The following is a 23,226-nucleotide window of genomic DNA, read 5'->3' as shown; positions in this document are numbered from 1 at the left end:
GCTATTGTGTGCTGGTGTTTCGTTTCCTCCCTGCCCACTTACTTTCATCCACTACAGAGCTTTCAGATTATTCAAATACTAGCCTTCACATCAGTCTGTTTATAACCAAATCCAACTGAAAATGACCAGTTTCACATTGAAAAGCCAAATATTTACCCCAGAGGCGTCACCTGAAAAGACCTTAGGACAGAGGTGTCAAAATCATTTTTGTTCCGGACAAGTGACAAAAGTAAATTATGAAAATCTTTACATCTATAAAGCAACCTTTAAAAAATGCAAATAACATGATCAACCTGAAATTTAAGCAAAAAAAAAAAAAAAAAGTGCAATTTTAACAATATTATGCCTCTGCTTATTTACACATGTACACAGTGGATCTACAAGTAATGTTAAAATTGCACTTCATGAAATTTCATATTAGTTCAAGTTATTCACAATTTTTTCAAAGGATGATTTGTAAGTAAAAATTTTCATGTAATTTTTCCTTTACACTAAAAGAAAAAATTTAGAGTCATAATCTATAGGTTATGATAGACTTACAATAACATGAACTAAAACAATTTTGACACCCCTGCCTTAGAAACAACACAAAATGCCTCTGAACACACACTAACGCCTTCACAATTTCATAAAACACTGTACAAAAATATTCTCAAACATGTCCCAAATGAAATTTTAAGAAGACATACTACTCCGTCACTGGATTCTGTTGTCAACCCCGTCCAAAAAGGCTTCAAATCAACTAAAAATAACTCAGGTCATCTTAATAATGATCTGTGACAGCTGATAAACACACACTGCACCAGAGGACAGTTTACAGCCTCATTACACATCTGCAGGAAACCACCGAAACACTCAAAAAGAAAGACCGAAATCAACTTGAGGAGCGTTCATTAATACCAAAGCAATAATCTAAACGACGTTAAAACATAAACAAAACCTGTCCAATGTGAAGACTTTAAAGCATCGGTACCAGAAAAAGCTTTGGAAACAATCCCAAACGGCTCAGGTGGTATCTGAGGTATTTACGAACGCCTCGACCTTTATTTCTAAAAAATTTAGTAACATGACCACATAACCAGAGTGACCATTTCCACAGTATACACTATAAATTTTACCACTATCACGCTGATATCCACTGGTCGCCACCTGAAAAAGCCTTCGAAACAACCTGCATCCCTTACTAATGCCACGTACAACCGTGTCAAACCTATGTATAAACCTGTCAAAAATGAGTACTTTTAGAGGACATAGTATAGTCCTATGTCTCCACCACCAAAAGCCGTTTATGATCATCCAAAGAAACATTCTTCAAGCAGCATTTCTTTATTATTCAACACCGTTGTGAAACCCACAGAACACACAGTCCAAAAATTAAGAAATGACTCGTATAATCATTTTTTAAGCACTTACTATTAACCATAGACTTCACCTGATATCCTCCTGAGACCCAGGAAAGTACAAGTTTTGGCTTTCTTAAATTAAATAATTGCTTTTATTGGAAACAGCATGATACAACCGTTTTTTTTTTGTGTGTTTTTTTTTTTCAGATGCATTTTTTTTATTTTATGGAATGTCCTTTAGTTTTGTTTTTTTTTTACCTATAAAGACTGACAGCTACTTTTATGACAGTTTCCAAATGAATTTTCCTCTATATTTAACCTTTCATAAGTACACTGAACAAAAATATAACTGCCCCACTTTTTGTTTTTGCTCCCATTTTTCATGAGCTGAACTCAAAGATCTAAAACTTTTTCGATGTACACAAAAGGCCTATTTCTCTCAAATATTGTTCATAAATTTGTCTAAATCTGTGTTAGTGAGCACTTCTCCTTTGTCCTTTGCTGAGATAATCCATCCACCTCACAGGTGTGGCATATCAAGACGCTGATTAGACAGCAGGATTATTGCACAGGTGTGACTTAGGCTGGCCACAATAAAAGGCCACTCTAAAATGTGCACTTTTACTGTATTGGGTGGTCCAGGGGGGTCAGAAAACCAGTCAGTATTTGGTGTGACCACCATTTTCCTCGCAGTCTTCTTCATGAATTCTCTGAAACAGCTTTGGAGATGGTTTATGGTAGAGAAATGAACATTCAATTCACAGGCAAAAGCTCTGGTGGAGATTCCTGAAGTCAGCACGCCAATTGCATATTCCCTCAAAACTTGTGACATCTGTGGTATTGTGCTGTGTGATAAAACTGCACATTTTGGAGTGGCCTTTTATTGTGGCCAGCCTAACGCACACCTGTGCAAAAATCCTGCTGTCTAATCAGCACACCTGTGAGGTGGATGGATTATCTCAGCAAAGAAGAAGTGTTCACTAACACAAATTTAGACAGATTTGTGAACAATATTTGAGAGAAATAAACCTTGTGTGTACACAGAAAAAGTTTTAGATCTTTGAGTTCAGCTCATGAAAAATGGGAGCAAAAACAAAAGTGGTGCGTTTATATTTTTGTTCAGTGTAATTTATCACCATTTATTGTAATACTATCCTCTATACTTTGCATTTTTTCCAGTGTAAATCATGTATTTTCCCATATTTAATTCACTAATCATACAAATGTTCATTAACCCTTTCATGCATAGTGGTCACTACAGTGGACAGCTATTCTCTTATCGTATTTTCAAGGATTTTATTATTTTAGTTCCATATCAGCTCACACGGTGGACACTTAGGCATCATCCCATACGCTGACATTCATACCATTATTGTAACTTTGCTGTTGATAAACCTGATCTGCACTAACATGTTTGAGTGTAAATCAGGTACTTGTTATTGTTGTTAGACTGTCATTAACATTAAGGTTTTCTTTTTGTTTTTGTTTTTTTGCATACAATCTCCATAAAGTGAGTAATAACTAGTATTAGAGTTTGTTAAAATGGGACAAAACATCAGATTAACAATATTTTAAAACAGATTTCATAGTTTTCACACAGTGTATCGATAAATAGATGTTTCTTTCCTTCAAAAATTAAACATGGTATCCAGCTGAGTGGACAGTTTTGCAACTCCATGAAAAATAGGTTCATAAAAAACAATTTCAATCGCATTTTTTTTTTTTTTTTCATGCCTAAAGAGGAATAAAAACACTCAGGAAAAAAAGATCACAATTAAGTTTCTCATAATTCATGCATGAAAGGGTTAAAGCTTAGAGTAAAATTGAGGGTTATATCAAAAACAGAGAAAACTGAAAAAGTGTCTTTTTCAACAAAATATATCATTAACTATTCAACAAGTGTCTCCATGGGTTTTACTGGTGAATCAATGTTGTAGAAGATGACGGTGTTTCTGTGTTCACTACGGAGAATCTGAACGTCCAAATGGGTCATATCTGACGACCATGAAAAGATGAAAAACTGCATTTTACACCAATTATTTACACATATTGATAGAATTAGTGGATCAACAGGTACTAAACATTTTACTATAGTAGGCGATTTTCTTTGACGGTAGATGCTTAGGTTTTTATGGGTCAATAAAGCTGTGAAACTCTTGTCCCCTACATTTTTGCATTGCTGGGTCTCAGGAGGATATTGAACCCATTGGAGGCTGCTTACAGTCACCTGAAAGGCTAAGAAAACATCTGAAACACATCTGTGAAAACCTGCTAATACAGCAGCAGTTATCTAATAGAGTTCAGAAAAATATACCCAACCTGGTCCAGTGGATGTAGGGGGTCAGTGGTGACCTTAAGTGGCTTTAGAAACAACCTGACACACCTCAGACGGAACAAGTATCCGAAATACTTTAAGATTTGTAAAACATGACTAAAGTGAGAACATGGTATTATTCTATCATTGGAAATCCACGGAAAACCACTTAGAAACAATCGCTATTATTACTATCATCATTAATAATAATAATAATCCGTCCACTATGATCATTTTCTAGGAAGATTACTGTAAACCTTAAGTGATTTATTTTTTAACTGGGTGGAATTGACACCTGGATTAATGGACCTTTAAATCTATACAGCGCAATGAGATAATTCGGGGTTTTCTCATGTGTTTCAGTGACTTTTTGTCATTTTTCTGAGAAGGGGGATGGGCATTGACACAGACTGTAACTGATATCACTCTTACATAAAAGGACAAAATAATCCTAAATTATATAAATTTGTGCTTCAATCTCTACTAAAATTTCCAACATTTGTGGCTAAAGCTTAAAAAACCTCTTGTGCAAATATTTCAAGATAAACTTTGTGTCTAAAGTAAAATATTTGACTACTTTACACCAAAACTTGCTTATGTTAATAATGTTAACAAGGTCCAAAAACACTAAAATCCGACCAACGCCGATTTTTGTCTGAGCCGAATCTAAATGTACGTTTACCGACATTTCTTTACGTCGTCATAGCAGCTGACAAAGACACACTGAGATCGAAACTTCCAGAACTTTATTGATGCCATGTGAGCTAAACAAGATGAAAATCTTGCCAGTAAAAACTCTTTATCCGGAAGAGGGACAGCACATAAAGTCAGCACTGACCGGTGTTCAGACACACGAGCCTTTTTTCGACCCCATCCAGTGACCAGTCAGAGATGAAGCGCTACGAAAACTGAAGACACTGGGCTCTTAAAGCGAGAGGAAAGTCAAAGGCCACTGCTTTGTAAACAGCTTTTGTCATTTTAGAGTTGTATATTCAAATTAGGTACTTAAAAATAGAGACTATATTGACGTATGTTGTGTAATTTTACTTTCCTTCGTGTCCGGGTTTGGATGAGAAGACTGCTTTTTGTGTTGCCGTCTTCTGAAACAAACCTCGCTAATGAACAAACCGGAACGTCTGCCAATGAAGTATCAACACCAGTTAATGTTTGCAATGTGAAAGTTAACTTCTGTTTTGGACTGAGTGACCATGGCCATTTTCTGTCCACACTTTGCCTTGGATGTGTTGGGTTTTTTTCCCCACCAGCCTTTTGTCTGAGGACGCTCTCTAGTCCTCCGCTTTGGCCTCCATCTCCTCGGCGTCATCGTCTCCGTCCACCTCGGCGTTCTCCCGCTCTAACCTCTCCAGCTGCCGGGCGAGCTCTGTCTCATCCGTGTCCGTCACCACCTTCGGCTGCAGGACACAGTTACAGTTAGAAGTCAATATGCAAATAAAACAGTATTAAGGTTATTAACATCTATCTAAAAGTGAGAGGAAAATCAGAATTTAACCCTTAGGGGTCCACGGTCACGGCCCTGTGACTCAATCACATGACATTTTCAACACTTTGTAGCATTGGAAGTCGGTCACGTACACCACTGGGGACAAATGCATTCGAAAGTGTGGACTTGAAATACTCTCCCACTTTTTATTTGGTGTTGATAGAGCAAATACAGCTGGAGATATGACGGTTTGAAACTAACGCAAACAAACCTGAATAAAAGTATGAAAATGAGGTGGTGGTGGTGGTGGGGGGGGGGGTCGTTATATTTCTGACCATATCTTCGTCATTTTTTGTCCTTTTTCAAAACGGAAACAACTGGCCGAATCTGCGGATTCGAATCCACAGACTGCATTAGCATTACAGGTCAGGTTGAGGAGAAAACACCTATGCAAAGATCTGCTTTTATGTCAAATATTTGAGTATAGTTTTAATTTATTACAATTTTAATTTTATATAACTAATATTTGGAACCAATATTTACTTTTAAAGTCTTTGAAAAGGTTCGTTCAGCATCTATGTGTTAGTTATGCAATAAATTATATAAATAATTCAAATCAGATGTTATCTTTTTTGCGTGTTTTTTGGCCTTTTGTGTTGATATAGTAGGTTAAAGTCAAAAAATAATGGACATATGAGACAGATGAAGTTGTGCTGAAAAAAAAAAAAAAGAAACCAAACATGGGTATAATAAACATTTGTATATATAGTATATAAAGGCAAAATCAAAAGTACTCAAAAACAGCCAAAATAGACTCAGATCCCTAAGGGTTAACCCGTTTTAAATAATGATGAATGCATTATAAATATAGTGTATAGTAACTTAACATTTAGTAACTTAAAAATAATGCAAATTTTAGATTTACTTTCATTAAATCTTCTTAAAATCTTAAAAATATTATCTTAAAATGACAGTAAAAGTTTTGGGTTTTCAACATTAATTTATGTCTCGATTGGAAACCGCATAACGTATATTTTTTTAATTGAATGTTTTTTTTGTTAGTAAAGCTGTGAAACTCTTGTCCTCAACAGACAACAAAAATACATTGCTGAATCTCAAGAGGATATGTAAAGTTAAAGTTCAGGGGCCAAATACAGCCCAATATCATCTCAAGTGGACCTGACCAGTAACATACTTTCATAAATAACTCCAATTTTTTCTCTTTGTTTTAGTAGAAAAAGAAAAATTACATTATGAAAATGTTTACATCTATAAACTATCCTTTAAAAAAGGTGAACATGAACCTGAAATTTCTTGAGAAAAATAAGTGCAATTTTAACAATATTATGCCTCAGTTTATCGTTTACACATGTGGATTACAACTTACAGATCACAGAGGATCCACAAAGGCACAAAACATTTAGTAACAGGCAGAATATTGTTAAAATTCCACTTGTTTTTCTTAAGACACTACAGGTTGTTCATGCATGTTGAGGTTAGTCACATTTTTGTGAAAGGAACAATTTTATGTAATTTTACTTTTTTCACTAAAACGAAGAGAAATTTCATTGTTATTATCATAGCGTTTAACTGGTCTGACCCACTTGACATCATATGGGGCTGTATGTGGTCCCTGAACTAAAATGATCCCTTTGACTGTAATTTTTACATCCTTTAAGGGGCTGGTTTTGGCCCATGGGCCCCATGTTTGACACACCTGTAACAGTTAAATGTAAATTATACTAGAGATGCAACTAAGGATCACTTTTTTAACTTATTTATCTACTGATTACTTTCACAAATATTCAATTTGTCAATAGAATTTCAAGAAATATAATTTTCTGAAATGTCCACAGTCTAATCAACAGGGTTCCTACAGGTTTCTACAAGTTAAATTTAAGACTTTTTAAGACCTTTTTATGACTACACAGCACAGAATTGAATGCCCATTTCACAGCCATACAGGCAAAAATTTGTGATTACTAGAATTGAGGAAAATGTATTGATTTACTCCAAGACCTTGGTTCCCACCATTCAGAGTTGATTGTTACATTATCACAAATAGAGACCACTGAATTAAAAGTGACCTTTCCAACAAAATATATCATTAACTGAATGTAAACCAAGTGTCTTCATCCATTGTCATCGGTGACATCTTCCAAATGATTTTTTTCTCTATATTTAAACTTATCAAAGAATTTTTCACGATTTATTGCAATATTAGCCTCTGTATTTAGCATTTTTCAGCGAAACTTGGCTATTTTTATATAGTTTACTTAATTATTATGTGGCTGGTTATATTTGATTACCAACTGTCTTGAGGATTTTATGAAGCTGATGAGATGAAAAAGACTGAACTCATTTTTAGAGACGTGGAATTTATTTTGAAAACTCTCAAATGATTTTTTTCTCTATATTTAACCTTTCTTAAGGGATTTATAACCATTTATCATAATATTATTCTCTGTATTTTGGGTTTTTTTGGTGTGAAAATCAGATATTTCTCACTTTCTCACCGGGGGCTGCAAAGTTAGAGATAACTGGTTCCCAATTTCAATATAAATATTCGGGTTGGAACGGGTGGAACTGAGTCGACTAACGTTACTTTCTTTACAGCTTGGACACATTTAAACACAATACAGCCGAGAAGTTTATGGCAACATAACTTAAGACCTACCGTATCAAATTTAATACCTTTTAAAGACTTTTTAAGGTATTAAATGCAGATTTGTAAATTCAAGACTTTTAAGACTTTGTAAGACCCCGTGGAACCCTGAATCAATCATTAACTGAATAATCATCACAGATCTAAATACTTCAACAGCTTTTCAGTTTCACAAACATTGTTGTCTGCTCTGTGCATGTATAATAGTAACTAAATATACAAAGTAAATAAATGTGAACAAAAATGGGGGATCCTTTCAGTCACTGACCTCCATCTGGATGTTAAAGACGCCTCTTTTCTCTTCGATCTTCTCCTTGATTGCAGCCATGGCCTGGTTGAGGACAGACAGACCTTCTGTGCGCTCCAGAGTGGTCGTTGTCATCACGTAACGCGGGGGAGCGATCAGGTTGATCTGCAAAGCATGAGACCGCGATAGTTATTTACAAAAGTGGTGATTAAAGAACAGGACTGATTCAGTCTTAAATGTCGGTGTGGCGGTTTGGGAGTGGTGGGAGGTTGGACAGATGTGGTCACCTTGATGGGCATGACTTCTGTGGAGCAGCCTAGCCCGGCCCTCAAAGCCTCCTTCACTGCGTCAATGCCCTCATATCCGTAACATGCCACTTCAATGTCTGCGGGTGAGAGAGACCAGAATGGAATAAGGATCCTTTAATGCTCACTTAGTCAGAATTCACATGTTTTGCTACTTCATGGAACATTGCACTACAACCTTAAAACTCTGAGGTTGTCAGTTTTTCAGGGTTTGTACACATTTATCAAGCATTTCTAAGGGTCATTTCCTAATTTTTCCAGCACAGCACCTTATCGCTGAGGTAAAATACATATCTACAAAAATACATATACTCAGGATTATTTTTTTTCCACTTTTAACCACAACGATGTACACTGTATTATGTTATAAACACAAAAAAATGTTTCATAACAGCAAAAAGTTTAGAAATTAAAGGAGAACATAAAGTTTTATTCCACAAAAAAAAAAAAAGGAAAGCCACTTGGCACTCTTCAGTCACACTTGCACTGAGACAAAGGTTAAGATAAAAAGAACACCTGGTAATTTACTTTTTTGACAAAGTTTTATTTTCCAAAATGTACAGTACAGTGATCCCTTGCCAATTCGCGCTTTAAGTTCTGCGGTTTTAGTTATTTGCAGATTTTTCAGAAATATTCATCAAAAAATAAAAAATCAAGAAAAAATCGCGGAAATTCCGCGAAAATCCACCCCACAGCAGACGAGAGGCCGCAGCTGCCAGAGAGAGAGAGAGAGAGAGAGAGAGAGAGAGAGAGAGAGAGAGAGAGAGAGAGAGAGAGAGAGAGAGAGAGAGAGAGAGAGAGAGAGAGAGAGAGAGAGAGAGAGAGAGAGAGAGAGAGAGAGAGAGAATGTAGAAATGTCAGTTCATGCATGTACGTGTGTGTGTTGATGCGCGAGACCAGAGAGAGAGAGAGAGAGAGAGAGAGAGAGAGAGAGAGAGAGAGAGAGAGAGAGAGAGAGAGAGAGAGAGAGAGAGAGTATGAGAGGAAAAGAGAGCTGGGAGTAGATGTGCGTGTGTTCGTGTGTACGTATACGATGGATAAGCGTCACGAATGAAGAGAGGAGAGAGTACGTATCAGCTGTTAGTACGTATGCACGTGTGTGTGTTTTGTTTACTTTCTACATTCTTTTCTTTCAGATGTTTTACAGTACGTACATGTACATGTATCTGATCTATATATATATGCATGTATACATGTACTAATCATTGTTTTCTTTAATATATATATATATATATATCTCATTTATTTCATAATTATTACATTTGCAGTACTTATATACTATTTATAGATACATACATACATGTACCAAGGTCTAGGATAGGCTCGGGGGCTCCGGCTCCAGTTCGCGGATTTTCGCGGGGGGCGCCAGTCCCCATTAACCGTGAAAAATAAGGGATCACTGTATTACCTCTCTGTAAGTAGCTTTGACTTGCCATCTAACCTGGCAGAGTTAATATTAAAAATAAATAAATAAATCACATCACAGAGTTAGAATTGCAAGCACCTAAAATCAAATTCAAGCACTTTTCACACCTTGAAAACACATAATTGAAATTCAAGCATTTTCAAGGATTTCAAGCACCCATACGATCCCTGGTTTCTGAAGTTTGAACCTTCTGAGCTAAACCTTATTAGCATGAGTATTCTAAGCCTCAAAAGTTGCTTATTTTTTGCTGGACTGAGTTAAATGTTGTACTTGCATAGAAGAAAAATCTGTACAGTAGTATTCACTTGTTTAGTCTGACGTCATGGTGCTGTAAATGTTATTTCCTGGTGCAAACACTCACATACTTGTTTACTACAACATCTGTCTTTAGTAAGGAACAGTTAGGGTTCACAGGGGGCTAATTTCATTTATGTAACTCAAAATGCAATTATTAGTGCAATTATCCATAATCAGTGTTCTCCATGCAGTAGATTGTGATTTTAAGTGTGTAAAACATGGTTTAATTCTCTGGTCTGTTACAACAATGCATCACACTACTTAATAATATTCAGCTCTGTGTGTGTGTTACATTAATTTTGCCTGAACTCTATAACATAGAAGAGAGAACAATACAAGTGTGAAGATGTGAAATACCCCCAAAAAGCCTCATTCTACATTAGGGGAATCCATTAAAATCCAGTTTGGCTAATAAAGTGGAAAATAACATTTTTTCTCATTTGTGTAAGAATTGTAACTTCACTTATACACTTCATCTCTCTCTTTTTTTTTTTTTTTTACACTTAGTTTTTATTAGTTATTTATCATTTTGTTATACAGAACATAAACAACAAACATAAATCAGCAATAGATAATAGTCACAATCTAATAGTAAAGATAATTTAGGTTACAGTTATGAAACAGCAATCAAGTTACACAATTTAATTTTTAGTGCAGCAGTTTATATAACATTTCACAGCACTATGAGACAAACCACATATTGTTTTTAAAGAAACTAATCCATTTGCCCCACCTTATGTGAAGTTCATCTTGCAGCCTCAGCATAAATGTTAATCTCTCTGTTTTGCGAATTTCATCAACAATTTTCAACCAGTCCTCCAGCACTGGTGGATCAACTTGAAGCCATTTATGAGTGATTGATTTTTTTTTTTGCTAAGCTTCATCTACTTCTTGTCATGACATATGAAGTGTTCGAATGACAACTGAATGTGTTTTATGGACTCAGAGTACTGGACACAGAGGAATGAACAGAAGTGAACCTGGAAACAGGAAATATCACCATAGCTTAATTAAGTGGACAAATCCCAGGTTCAGGTTTTTTATTCAGTCCTCAACACTTATAGTTGCTCTTTTATAGCCTTTGCTTTATTGTGGATTCTTGTACTGAACGACCAAGACACCCTGAGAATAATTTGGGTCATGTGTTCATGCAAATAGATGCTGATATCAAACTGCTAAATATAAATACTGTGCTACATATGAGAAGAATCATTAGATTAAAAATTACTATTAAACCATATTGCACAAGTTTTCACTTTTTAATTCTGTATCGTCTTAAATTTGTTCTATGATATGTAGAAGTTATTGGGTCCTGCAAACAACTGAGCCACGCATCTTGTTAAATACAGTTTAAATGTTAAAAACCAATGTTGTAATTATCATAATTTCCCTGAAACCTTATTTTGAGTGTGACGATACTGCATAGTCCCATGAACTTAACTGTAGATTTTTCATGAAAACAGGAACGTCGTTGGTGAGTGAATATAGACAAACTGATCAGTATCTTCCACTTCCTTTCCAGTTTGTTATGTTCTTACCTGCTCTGATTTTGACGGCTTGTGGAGTGAGTCGCCTGTTGATGTTATCAATCAGCACACTCCTCTCCTCCTCTGTTAAGTCCAGACCGTCCAGGATTGATGGGTCTCTGATAGAAGAAAGAACGTGATTAGATTCCACTTTATCATATACAGTTACACGTTGCATATTATTGACAGAGCTTGAACCAAACACTTACGATACGGCCTGTTTGAAGACATCATAGGCTCCGTATCCTGGCCGCTTGTATTTCTCATCGAACACCCAGGCGGTGCGTTGGTACAAGCTCTCCAGCTGCTCGTCCTTGCTGTATTCCAGGACCTCTGCAACGTGTCGCAAGATACTGTAGACCTGCAACAAAAAGCCTGCATTAACTCTATATAAATGCCAGGCTCACTTTTATAGTAACTGTGGGGAATCCATAAATGAAAAAGGTTTAATATTAAACATATGTGCTGGCTGTGGCACTACAAAGGAAAACCAGAAAGAGATGCAACACAGTGCATCTGGAAAGTATTCACAGCTCTTTTACATTTTCTTGTGTTACAGCCTTATTCCAAAATAGATCAAATTCATTTATTACTTCAAAAATTCAACACTTTGTACTCATAATGAGAAATTGAAAAGGTTTGTGTGAAACTTCTGCAAGATTATAAAAATATAAATATAACATACACACATGTATTCACAGTGTTTACTCAAGCGTCTTTGAGTGTCCAAAAAAACGCTATACAAGTGTGATGTATTATTATTATTATTATTTATGCTTTGTTGTTGCACCTATAGCAGCAGTTCTGATTACTACAGTTTGATGCTACAAGCTCGACACACCTATTTTTGGGCAGTTTCTCTTATTCTTCTTTGCAGAACATCTCTATCTCCACCAACTTGGACGGGAACGTCGGTGCTCAGCCATTTTCAGACTCTACAGATGTTCAGTGGGGATCAAGTCAGAGCTGTGACTGAACCACTCAAGGACATTCACAGAGTTTTCCCGAAGCCTCCGCTTTGTTTCTTTGACTGTGTGTTTAGGGTGGTTGTCCTGTTATAAAGATGAATCTTCGACCCAGTCTGAGGTCCAGAGCGCTCTGGAGCAGGTTATCATCAAGGATGTCTCTGTACGTTGCTGTGCTCATCTTTCCTTTGACCTTGACTAATCTCCCAGTTCCTGCTGCCGATAAACATCCCCAAATCCTGATGCTGCTGCAACCATGTTTCAGTGTAGGGATGGTGTTGTAGTGGTGCATGGTTTACTCCACACATAACCCCTGTCATTCAGGCAGGGGTTATGTGTGGCCAAAGAATTCAATCTTTGTTTCATCAGACCAGAAAATCTTGTTTCTCATGGTCTGGTTCTGTACCTTCCCCAGATCTTCTCAATACAATCCTGTCTCAGATCTACAAACAATTCCTTGGACTTCATGACTTGGTTTGTGCTCTGAGATGCACTGTCAACTATCAGAGGAGTGTGTTTTTCCAAATCACGTCCAACTGACTGAATTGACCACAGATGACTCCAATCACATTGAGGAAACATCTGAAGCTTAATGACGACAGGATACACCTGAGCTCAACTTGGAGTGTCATGGAAAACACTGTTATATTTTTGATTTATTGTTTTCAGAATCAATTTTATTGGCCAGGTATGTGAACACATACAAGGAATTTAGCTTCGGTTTTTCTTTGCTCACAACGTACATATTTCAACATGAACCCAAACACACTTAAACATAGACCTAATATAAACAAACATTCGACTAGAGACAAGGACAACAATGGGCTGAGATTTGCAGTGGATTTATATTGTATTGTTTTGTTGTTTTCAGTAAAGTTTCAAACCAGCTGTTTTCACTTTGTCATTATCTATTGTGGACTAAGGCGGTAACACAAGAAAACATAAAGAAAAAAAAGAGTAGCGCTGTGAATACTTTCTGGATGTACTGTAGCTGTGGATAAGAAAGCCAATAGCTCAATCATAGAGAGAATTTTTGTACCAGTGTACTGACCAGGACAAATATTAAGTCTGTGAAACGCATAAAATATAAATGGCCTCAGGCCTTCATATGACTTACAGTTTTGGATTTAGTGAATTTGTCCTCACACTTGATGGCCTCCTCTGGTGAAACTCTTCTTTTTGATAAATCAATGTATCCTAGAGAGAAACAAGTGAAGAAATGCAGTAACATTTAAACACAGAATGCTGTTTTCACATTAACATCAAAGCAGGATATACATAAATCCATTTTATTATCATCATCAGTGATCTGTCTGCTCTTACCCTTTTCTTTGTCTACTCGGATGACGACTACACACTCATTGCGGCCTATACGGATGAGCTTGTTGATGGAGCGGATACGTCGACGTGACAGCTCGCTAAGGAGAATCATGCCTTCAATGTTGTTATACTCCAAAAGGCTGACGTAAGCGCCCATCTCTGCGATGGATCTCACGTTCACCATCACGACATCCTCCACCTCTGGGAACCGGTGCTGGTAAAATCTACAGCTGAGCCCCGGCATCGCTGTGTGAAAACAGTGGGAAAGTTTTCACAGCTGTTGACACTTACTATGATTTACCCAGCCTGGAAGTAAAACATTAAACCAAAACTTCATCAGCCCTGATGATATGACCCCACTCTGTGGTGACGGCAACAGAGAGGATGACCCAGTGTAAACTGTGGTCTGTTATGCACAAATACAGTTATCTGCTGCTCATTGGACAGATGTGGGAGATCCATTGTGTTCCCAGAGCTTATTGGCTCTGGGAACACAATGGATGGGGTGGGAGCACTGGATTCTGGGCCTGAGGTGCTGCACTGTTTATATTTTCATTTATTCCACTGTTTTAGCAATGCATCATATGAAGTACTGTCAGTGAATAATCCCTGAACTGCATAATAATTTATCAGTTGCATAACAGTATGCACAGAACATTGTTTAGCTCATAAATTTGTATTTTAGTGAAGTGTATTGATCCTAAACAGGTTAATTTAACTGTGAAACCTAATGTACAAATTCTTCCTGTAACCATTTTATCTACATCTCCTAACAGATCTAATATACTCATCAGATGATTTTTTTAAGTGATCCAATGGTCATTTTAGAGTCTGTACCTTATATGTACACCGTTATCTCTTAACACTACACCTTATTGATAGAATAAAAGGGGAATTCAAAGCTGATGTCCAGATATTCCTAAGATTTACTGACATACAGTGAGCTAACGATGTGGATGCTGTTGGTAACAGTGGATGAATGGGATGATGCAATTGAGAAAAACGAAGCATTTTTCCAATTAAAGTAAAAAGCACATTCTCAAAGAGGTTACAGCCCTTTAAATAGAGCTTTACCACATCAACAGCAGCTATAAAACAATGATAGGATTAACAGATATATCAAAACGCAGAACCTAAAATGAAAGACGAATTCCAGGTACTTTAAACCCCGTTAGCTTGTTGGCTAATAACCCGGCTCCCAACTCTCACATGCGGCACATGCACTGCCGCTCAGGCTAACGGCTAGCTCCGAAAGCTAGCACCCCCGTATGTTAACAGAGAACCACCAAACAGCTCCGTAAAACCGAAAAAACTCACCTGTGTCATATGGTTACGGAACGATACACTGGAATGGTCTGTATCAGAACTAATTAGAAGTCCTATTCTGTTTTCTTTTTTGTTATTTTATTGAAGAATTCGGGCCCGCTAGCTCACATTCATGGGTGTGCTAATTACTTCGACCCGGAAAAAGAACGTTAGAACTTTCCGTGTCGCGCATGCGCAAACCGCAGCTCATACAGTCACATGATCAGAGACCAGCTGATCATCACGGATAGAAAGTCGGACAAGATCACGACCATCACCTCCATCTATGCTTCTAATCCTGCACCGACAAAATACCAAATATCTGTATTGCATGCGTAGTTTAATAAATTATCAGGAAATATTGAATTTCAGTATTTGTTTACATAAACTGGGATAAAGTGAAGATCGTAGTCATCGACCAAAAGACGCGAAGATGTCTGGGAAAGACAGGATCGACATATTCCCCTCCAGAATGTAAGCAGCTTGTTTGCTAGCTTGTTGCTAAACCCACTGATATGAGACATTTTTGCTGATTTGGGTTGATGATTTACATTACTTAATCTACTTCTTTGCTTGGTTAATGTCACATAAATGGCGATCAGTCACGTTCGGTTGTGAATCAAGGCTTAGTTTGGTTTATTTTAGCATCCGGTAGCTGTTTAAAAGAGGAAGAGTCTTTATTTTATCATGTGATGTTTGATCTGTGTGTGAGCTGTCAGTCTGAAGCACAGTGACCCTAACACATTTCATATATTAACTGTAACAGGGTGCAAAGTATATTCATATACACATATATTTGTAATTCATTCATCATGGCAGCGTGTGATCATGTTTAGTTCAGCCAGCACTGATATTTTTACATTTTTATTAGTTTTTTTATATATGCTAATTTGGTTTTTTATTTCAGTTTATGGTGATTTGTATGAGTGCACACATAGCTTTAGTTTTTTTTTTCTGACTAGTTGTAATATATTTTTTAAGGTGTTGTGTGAAAAGATCTGATTTATACAACCCCCTGGCAAAAATTATGAAATCACCAGTCTCGGAGGATGTTCATTCAGTTGTTTAATTTTGTAGAAAAAAAAAAGCAGATCACAGACATGACACAAAACTAAAGTCATTTCAAATGGCAATTTTCTGGCTTTAAGAAACACTAAAAGAAATCAAGAAAAAAAGATGTGATAGGCAGTAAGAGTTACTTTTTTTAGATGGAAAAAATTATGGAATAATTATGGAATAATTTTTGCCAGGGGTTGTAGAAGCTGGAAAGGGTTGGCTATAATATCGTATGATTTAGGAAACCACTACTTATTACAAAGGTACAAAAATTCCATATTTTATACCAATAACAAGCTGATTTTACATGGATTTTGCTTTTGCTTGTGTTATCCTGTAATAACTTTAATTGCTGTGTAGTTACCTCTGTCCAAATTACCTTAAATTACCACCTTTGGTACAGCCTGTGTAAAACAGCATTATAAAGCTTGTCCCATAAAGATTTAAAGAAGGAATTGAGAAATATCTGTTTTTTCTGGGCTTCCAGGGCTCAGACCATTATGAAGGCTCGTCTGAAAGGAGCACAAACTGGCCGCAACCTCCTGAAGAAGAAATCTGATGCCCTCTCCATGCGCTTCCGCCAGATTCTTCGTAAAATTATCGAAGTCAGTTGAAAATGAATTAAAAAGATGTTGTTCCATGATACATGTATGCACAGTTCCTTTTGAAAAGTCATGGTCTGACTACATTTCATTTGCTGTTTTTGAGAGATAACAACTAACAATTTGACCTAAAATGACAAAATTAGCTAAAGGTTAAATAGACTAATGTAATATAATGTTAAAGAATATTTTCATGTAAGATTTGGCTTGTGAAGTGGTTTAAACATTGAAGTAATGGATTAATAAGATGTTAATTCTTTATTAGACTAAGACCAAGATGGGAGAGGTGATGAGAGAGGCGGCCTTCTCTTTGGCTGAGGCTAAATTTACTGCTGGTGACTTTAGGTAAGAATTCCTAAAAGATCACGTCTTGGTTGTGTTTACATAGATGATGCCTTTTCAATACCAATCTGCCATTTTTTTCTACAGCACAACCGTAATCCAGAATGTCAACAAAGCCCAGGTCAAAGTCCGAGCCAAGAAAGACAATGTGGCAGGTTAGCTTTAAAAAAGTCACACCCGCTCCTTTCTTATATTTACTGTTTAGACAAATTCTTACACGTTTTTTTTTTTCATTTAGGTGTTACCCTACCTGTTTTTGAGCACTACCAAGAAGGAGGAGACAGTGAGTTTTGTCTGATCATAAATAGTCTATAACATTTTTTCTTGATCTTTGAATTATAGTCAAATCTAACCCTCTCTGTGTCGTCAGGTTATGAGCTGACTGGTTTGGCCAGAGGAGGAGAGCAGCTGTCCAGGTTGAAGAGGAACTACGCTAGAGCTGTTGAGCTGCTTGTGGAATTGGCCTCCTTACAGGTAGGGGGCGCTGTTACAAATTTGTCATGGTTGATTCAACTTGATTTTGGTCTTTAAATGGTTATACCTTTTTATATACCTTCTAACTGTGAGAGAAAGTTTTAACTGATTGTTAAAAATACAGTGATTTTATCAGCTCTTTAAAAACAATTCCTAATTGTGTTTTTTTTTTTTTTTTTTTTGCAGACATCATTTGTTACTCTGGATGAAGCCATAAAGATAACCAATCGCCGTGTAAATGCTATTGAGCATGGTTAGTTCCCACTTTCTTTCCTTACCACAATGAATTTAGACAAAACATTATTAATATAGATAACTTTTTTAAACCATATTTGCAGTGATTATTCCCCGGATTGATCGCACCCTCACCTACATCATCACAGAACTGGATGAGAGAGAACGAGAGGAGTTTTACAGGTTAAAACATCTCTAATAAATCTAATAAATTTAAATCTCTTGTCTAGCTTAACACTTTTCCACCTAAAATGTAGACTCAGCAAAAATATGAACGCACCATGTACAGTATATGTGTAACTCGAGATGCACGGCTCAAAATGAGCTCATGATGTCTTATAATTGTTAGACATGGTTCTCTTGTCTTATAAACAAACTTTGTGTCCATCTCTGCGAGTGAGCACTTGCTCAGTGGTGTAGTGATTCCACCCACAACACAGGTGTAGCATGTCCAGACGCTGCTCAGACAGCATTAACAGTATTCAGACCCTCCTTATACTGGGGACAATAAAAGGACACCTCAAAATGTCATATTTCCTCAGATGTCACCATACCACAGATGTCACAAATCATGTGGAAATAGTTCTGGATAATATCCCATAACTCTGTGTGGCTCTCAAAGAGGAGTGGAATAACATTCCAGGGGCCACAATTGACAATATTGTCAACTCGATGAGAAGACGATGTGTTGCTTTACAGCAGGGGTGTCAAACTCATTTTCTTCCGGGGGGCCACATTCAGCCCAATTTAATCTGAAGTGGGCCGGACCAGTAAAATAATAGCGTGATAGCCAATAAATAATGACAGCTCCAAATTGTTTTAGCACAAAAAAATGACATTCAATTATGCCAGTATTTATATTTACAAACTATCCAGACAAAAAGGATGTGAATAACCAGAAAAAAGTGAAATTTGTTAAGAAATATAAATACAATCTTATCGTAACAGGCAGAATATTGTTAAAATTGCACTTAATTTTCTTTAGACATTTCAGGTTGTTCATATTTGTTCAGGTTATTCACAATTTATTGTTGAAGGATAATTTGTTAATGTAAACATTTTCATAATTTAATGTTTTTGCACTAAATCAAAGAGTAAAAATTGGTGTTGTCGTTATGTAGAAGTTATTATAATAGTATTTTTGAGTTTGATGCCCTAACTTGCACTTTGCAAATTCATCCCGCGGGCCGGATTGGAACCTTTGGCTGGCCGGTTTTGGCCCCCGGGCTGCATGTTTGACACCTGTGCTTTACAGGAAGCCAGTGGTGGATACATGAGATATGGAGCTGTGATTTCTTTCAACCAGCCCCCGCCATGTCCACATGAATGTCCCTGAATGCCAGACGCCACTATCATGTTCTAATGGAACAGTAATCTGTAACACACTGATCAACAGAATAAACTGTGTGTGATTTAATATATTGTGCAACACCTATTGGTATTAAAAAGTTCAAGTGTCACATGGTGTGTTTATATTTTTGCTCACTTTACATGTCACATCCTGTTTCTGTTAAAAAAATTAATTCCATCATCTCAACATCTTACCTCCTTTAGGCTGAAGAAGATCCAGGAGAAGAAGAAGCAGCTTAGGGAGAAGACGGAACTTGAGATTGCTGAACGTTTGGCCAAGCTCGGTCCCATCGCAGAGCCCGCCAACATGCTGACGGAGGAGGCGGACGAAGACCTGCTGTTTGAGTGACATGCTCATCTGTGATCTCACTGACTCGATCCATCGTCATATTTATTCTGTGCCTCTCAGGCCACGTCTATGTCTACTCATGCAAGTGATGAGAGTTGGGGTTTTTTTTTGTGTACGTGTTATGTCTGTGATGATTTGTCACATTGTTTCAGTGCTGGATACTGTGTTTCCAGATTTGTCACTATAAAGAGCCGAAGTCTGATCACACGAGGGACTCAGTTCACTGTTGAATCACTATAATAAAACTAATATTAAGAGAAATTATTAAGTACGTTTACACATGCCTTGGAGGTCAAATATAAGAATCATTCTGTGTGATTGGATCAACTTGTAGATACTGTATCTCAGCTTTATTATATCGCATGCTGTAAAGCTTAAGGTGGTTGTAGATTTCAGAGTGTGTGAGTCTGTGTTGTGGAGACCCCATCCTGCTGCTGACCTCGTACTGGGGGGTTATTCTTACCTCATTTGAGGTTGTTTACCATGGCACCAGAACCCATTTTGATTTCCTTGTGTAAAATTCAGTGTGAAAGTCAACAAGGCCTCGCGCTCCATCTAAATAAAGATGTTCTCCATATCCAAACGTGGTCTGTATTTCCTGTTTAGATTTACATGTTGCGTGAAAAATAGGGAGTTTAATAGGTAAAGAAAGTGACTGTGTTGATGAAGATGTCTTTGGACTGCAACAGAGAAACACTGCTGAAGTAGGGTAGGGTAGGTGAGGAATGTCAGACATTTTGCATCAGTGTCCTACATTTATCATATCACTTTAAAAATCATTTGCTTTGACTGAATTATTACATGAGTTACAGCTTACTTGCTTTACTCCTGTCATTTTTGAGTCCTTGGCCTTCCATTTCAGTCCACTCTGCTTGATATCCATACTGAAGTCCTTGTGTCCACTTTTCTTAGGTCTTGTTTCCATCTAAAATAGGGTGTCAAACATATGGCTCACTGGCCAAAACCAGCCGGTCAAAGGGTCCAATCCAACCCGTGGGAAGAATTTGTGAAATGCAAAAGTCACACTGGAGATATTAACAATTAAGGGTGTTATATTCATTTTCGTTCAGGGGCCGCATACAGCCTGATTCAATCTCAAGTGGGTTGGACCAGTAAAATACTACCATAATAATCTATAAATAATGACAACTCCAAATTTTTCCCCTTGTTTCAATGCAAAAAAAGTAAAACCACATGAAAATGTTTACATTTATGAACTATCTTTTCACAAAAAATGTGAATAACCTGAACAAATTCGAACCTGAGATGTCTTAAGAGAAGTGCAATTTTAACAGTATTCTACCTGTTACTAAGTGTTTTGTGCATTTGCAGATCCACAGTGGTCTGTACAGGGTGGGGAAGCAAAATTTACAATGAACATTTAGTTGTTTTTTCTCAGCAGGCACTACGTCAATTGTTTTGAAACCAAACATATATTGATGTCATAATCATACCTAACACTATTATCCATACCTTTTCAGAAACTTTGGCCATATGAGTAATCAGGAAAGCAAACGTCAAAGAGTGTGTGATTTGCTGAATGCACTCGTCACACCAAAGGAGATTTCAAAAATAGTTGGAGTGTCCATAAAGACTGTTTATAATGTAAAGAAGAGAATGACTATGAGCAAAACTATTAGGAGAAAGTCTGGAAGATATTATTAAAGAAGAATGGGAGAAGTTGTCACCCGAATATTTGAGGAACACTTGCGCAAGTTTCAGGAAGCGTGTGAAGGCAGTTATTGAGAAAGAAGGAGGACACATAGAATAAAAACATTTTCTATTATGTCAGTTTTCTTGTGGCAAATAAATTCTCATGACTTTCAATGAACTAATTGGTCATACACTGTTTTTCAATCCCTGCCTCAAAATATTGTAAATTTTGCTTCCCCACCCTGTAAGTTGTAATGTACATATGTAAATGAAAACCTGAAAAATTGTAAATATTTTTCCTACAGAAATTTCAGATTGTGGTATTCACAGTTTTTAAAGGATAGTATGTGGATGCAAACATGCATAAACATGAACAATGCAATTTTACTTTTTTCACTCTAAAATAAAACATAGCGAAATGTTTGGAGATGACATCACTCACTGTGCTATTATTCTACTGATATTCTACCCCCCTGATCTACAGACTACATTCTAACTGCAGATAAAAGTGGTCCAGTTCTGTTTGTTTACTCAGACCTAGACTTAGAGCTTCTATATTCATTCTAGTGTGAGCCCAACAAATTCACACGGATTCTGATCATTTCTATTCTGATTTTCACACTTTCATAAGTGGTAATAAATCAGATACAGGTCTGCTTTTTAGCACTGCATCCTCAATTTGACAGTCATTTTGAAATACATGCAACTATCACATCACTCCATTCAAAAAGACTGGATCACCAAATCTGCATTTTAAACTTAAACATGGACCATTTTGACAGTAATAAATGTTCCTATTGTTATAATCATTGCAATTATAACATCAAATCTAGTATGACAGCGTAGTGTACCTTCACAAATCCAGCCACTCCAGCCAGTTTTAGGCCTCGTCCTAGTTTCTAGTGCCGATCCCAAACCCAGATGAGGAGAAGGTTTCATCAGGAGGACCATCCAGCGTCAAACTTCTGCCAAATTAACCATGCGAATCATGAATATATTGATAAAAGGATGATGAAGACAGAACTACCAGGCAGGAGGCAAAGAGGAAGACCGAAGAGGAGATTTATGAATGAGGTGAAAGCCATGCAAGTAGTTGGAGTGAAAGAAGATGCAGGTGACAGGGTAAGACGGAAGTAGATGAGTCGAGCTTCAAGTAGTTACAAGTAGTAGTAGAAGTAGTAGTAGTAGTAGTAGTAGTAGAAGTAGTAGTAGAAGTAGTAGTAGTAGTAGTAGTAGAAGTAGAAGTAGTGGTGGTAGTAGTCATAGTAGTAGTGTACATTCACACAAGAGTTACTGTTTTTTTAGTAACAACAAATACTTAAACAGAAGTTGTGATTTACTTAACATGAACAATCACTTCCTCTTAATTTATAGATAAAGCTGACTGACCTGGGATGTGATAGTTTACCATAATAAGAAGTTTTTCTCCAGTAAACATGTTTGGAAATCACTGTTAACCCATAAAGACCCACACATCCACCAGCAACCAAAAGCATCTACTGATGTAAACTGCTTAATACCTGCTGATCCGCTAACCCTATCAATACATGTAAATAATTTGTCATCTTTTCATGGTCATCAGATATGACCCATTTGGACGTTCAGAGGCTCCGTAATGAACGTGGAAACACCGTCATCTTCTACAACATTGATTCACCAGTAAAACCCATGGAGTTGGATCAATGACAGTGGATGGAGACACTGGGTTTATGTTCAGTTAATGATATATTTTACTGAAAAAGTCACTTTTTCTTCAGTTTTCTCTGTTCTGATATAATAACCTTTGAATTTACTCTGAGTTTTCATGAACATCTACACGATCAACTAATTGAATACAGGGAAAAATACATGATTTACACTGAAAAATGCAAAATGCAGTGGATAATATTATAATAAATGAAGATAAATCCCTTAAGAAATGTTAAATAGAAAGAAAAAAATAAGTTGGGAACTGCCACTGGGTCTTTATGGGTTAAATTGACACGCATCATAATCCTGTGCCCGCTCCACAA

General features: G+C 36.8%; 2 protein-coding genes across 2 annotated transcripts; one reads left to right on the top strand and one right to left on the bottom strand.

The window, feature by feature from the left end:
* Positions 1 to 4,386: 4,386 nt before the first annotated feature.
* eif2s1b (eukaryotic translation initiation factor 2, subunit 1 alpha b) lies at positions 4,387 to 15,333 on the bottom strand. Its single transcript, XM_030128458.1, has 8 exons — positions 15,167 to 15,333; positions 13,853 to 14,095; positions 13,647 to 13,726; positions 11,774 to 11,925; positions 11,577 to 11,683; positions 8,298 to 8,395; positions 8,032 to 8,175; positions 4,387 to 5,069 (listed from the first exon to the last, which is right to left on the bottom strand). The coding sequence occupies exons 2-8, from the start codon at positions 14,091 to 14,093 to the stop codon at positions 4,944 to 4,946; spliced, it is 948 nt and encodes a 315-aa protein (XP_029984318.1). The 5' UTR covers positions 14,094 to 14,095; positions 15,167 to 15,333; the 3' UTR covers positions 4,387 to 4,943.
* A 46-nt stretch (positions 15,334 to 15,379) lies between these two features.
* On the top strand, positions 15,380 to 20,144 carry atp6v1d (ATPase H+ transporting V1 subunit D). The gene is made up of 9 exons (XM_030128459.1): positions 15,380 to 15,628; positions 16,698 to 16,815; positions 17,078 to 17,157; positions 17,242 to 17,309; positions 17,393 to 17,437; positions 17,525 to 17,628; positions 17,815 to 17,881; positions 17,967 to 18,045; positions 19,417 to 20,144. Exons 1-9 carry the CDS (start codon positions 15,588 to 15,590, stop codon positions 19,559 to 19,561), a joined length of 747 nt encoding a protein of 248 aa, XP_029984319.1. The 5' UTR covers positions 15,380 to 15,587; the 3' UTR covers positions 19,562 to 20,144.
* Positions 20,145 to 23,226: the final 3,082 nt, after the last annotated feature.

The sequence above is a fragment of the Sphaeramia orbicularis genome, chromosome 24 (assembly GCF_902148855.1).
Source record: "Sphaeramia orbicularis chromosome 24, fSphaOr1.1, whole genome shotgun sequence".
NCBI classification, from domain to species: domain Eukaryota; kingdom Metazoa; phylum Chordata; class Actinopteri; order Kurtiformes; family Apogonidae; genus Sphaeramia; species Sphaeramia orbicularis.
The sequence above is the reverse complement of the archived record's forward strand: the minus strand, read 5'-3'. Positions and strand labels throughout refer to the sequence as shown.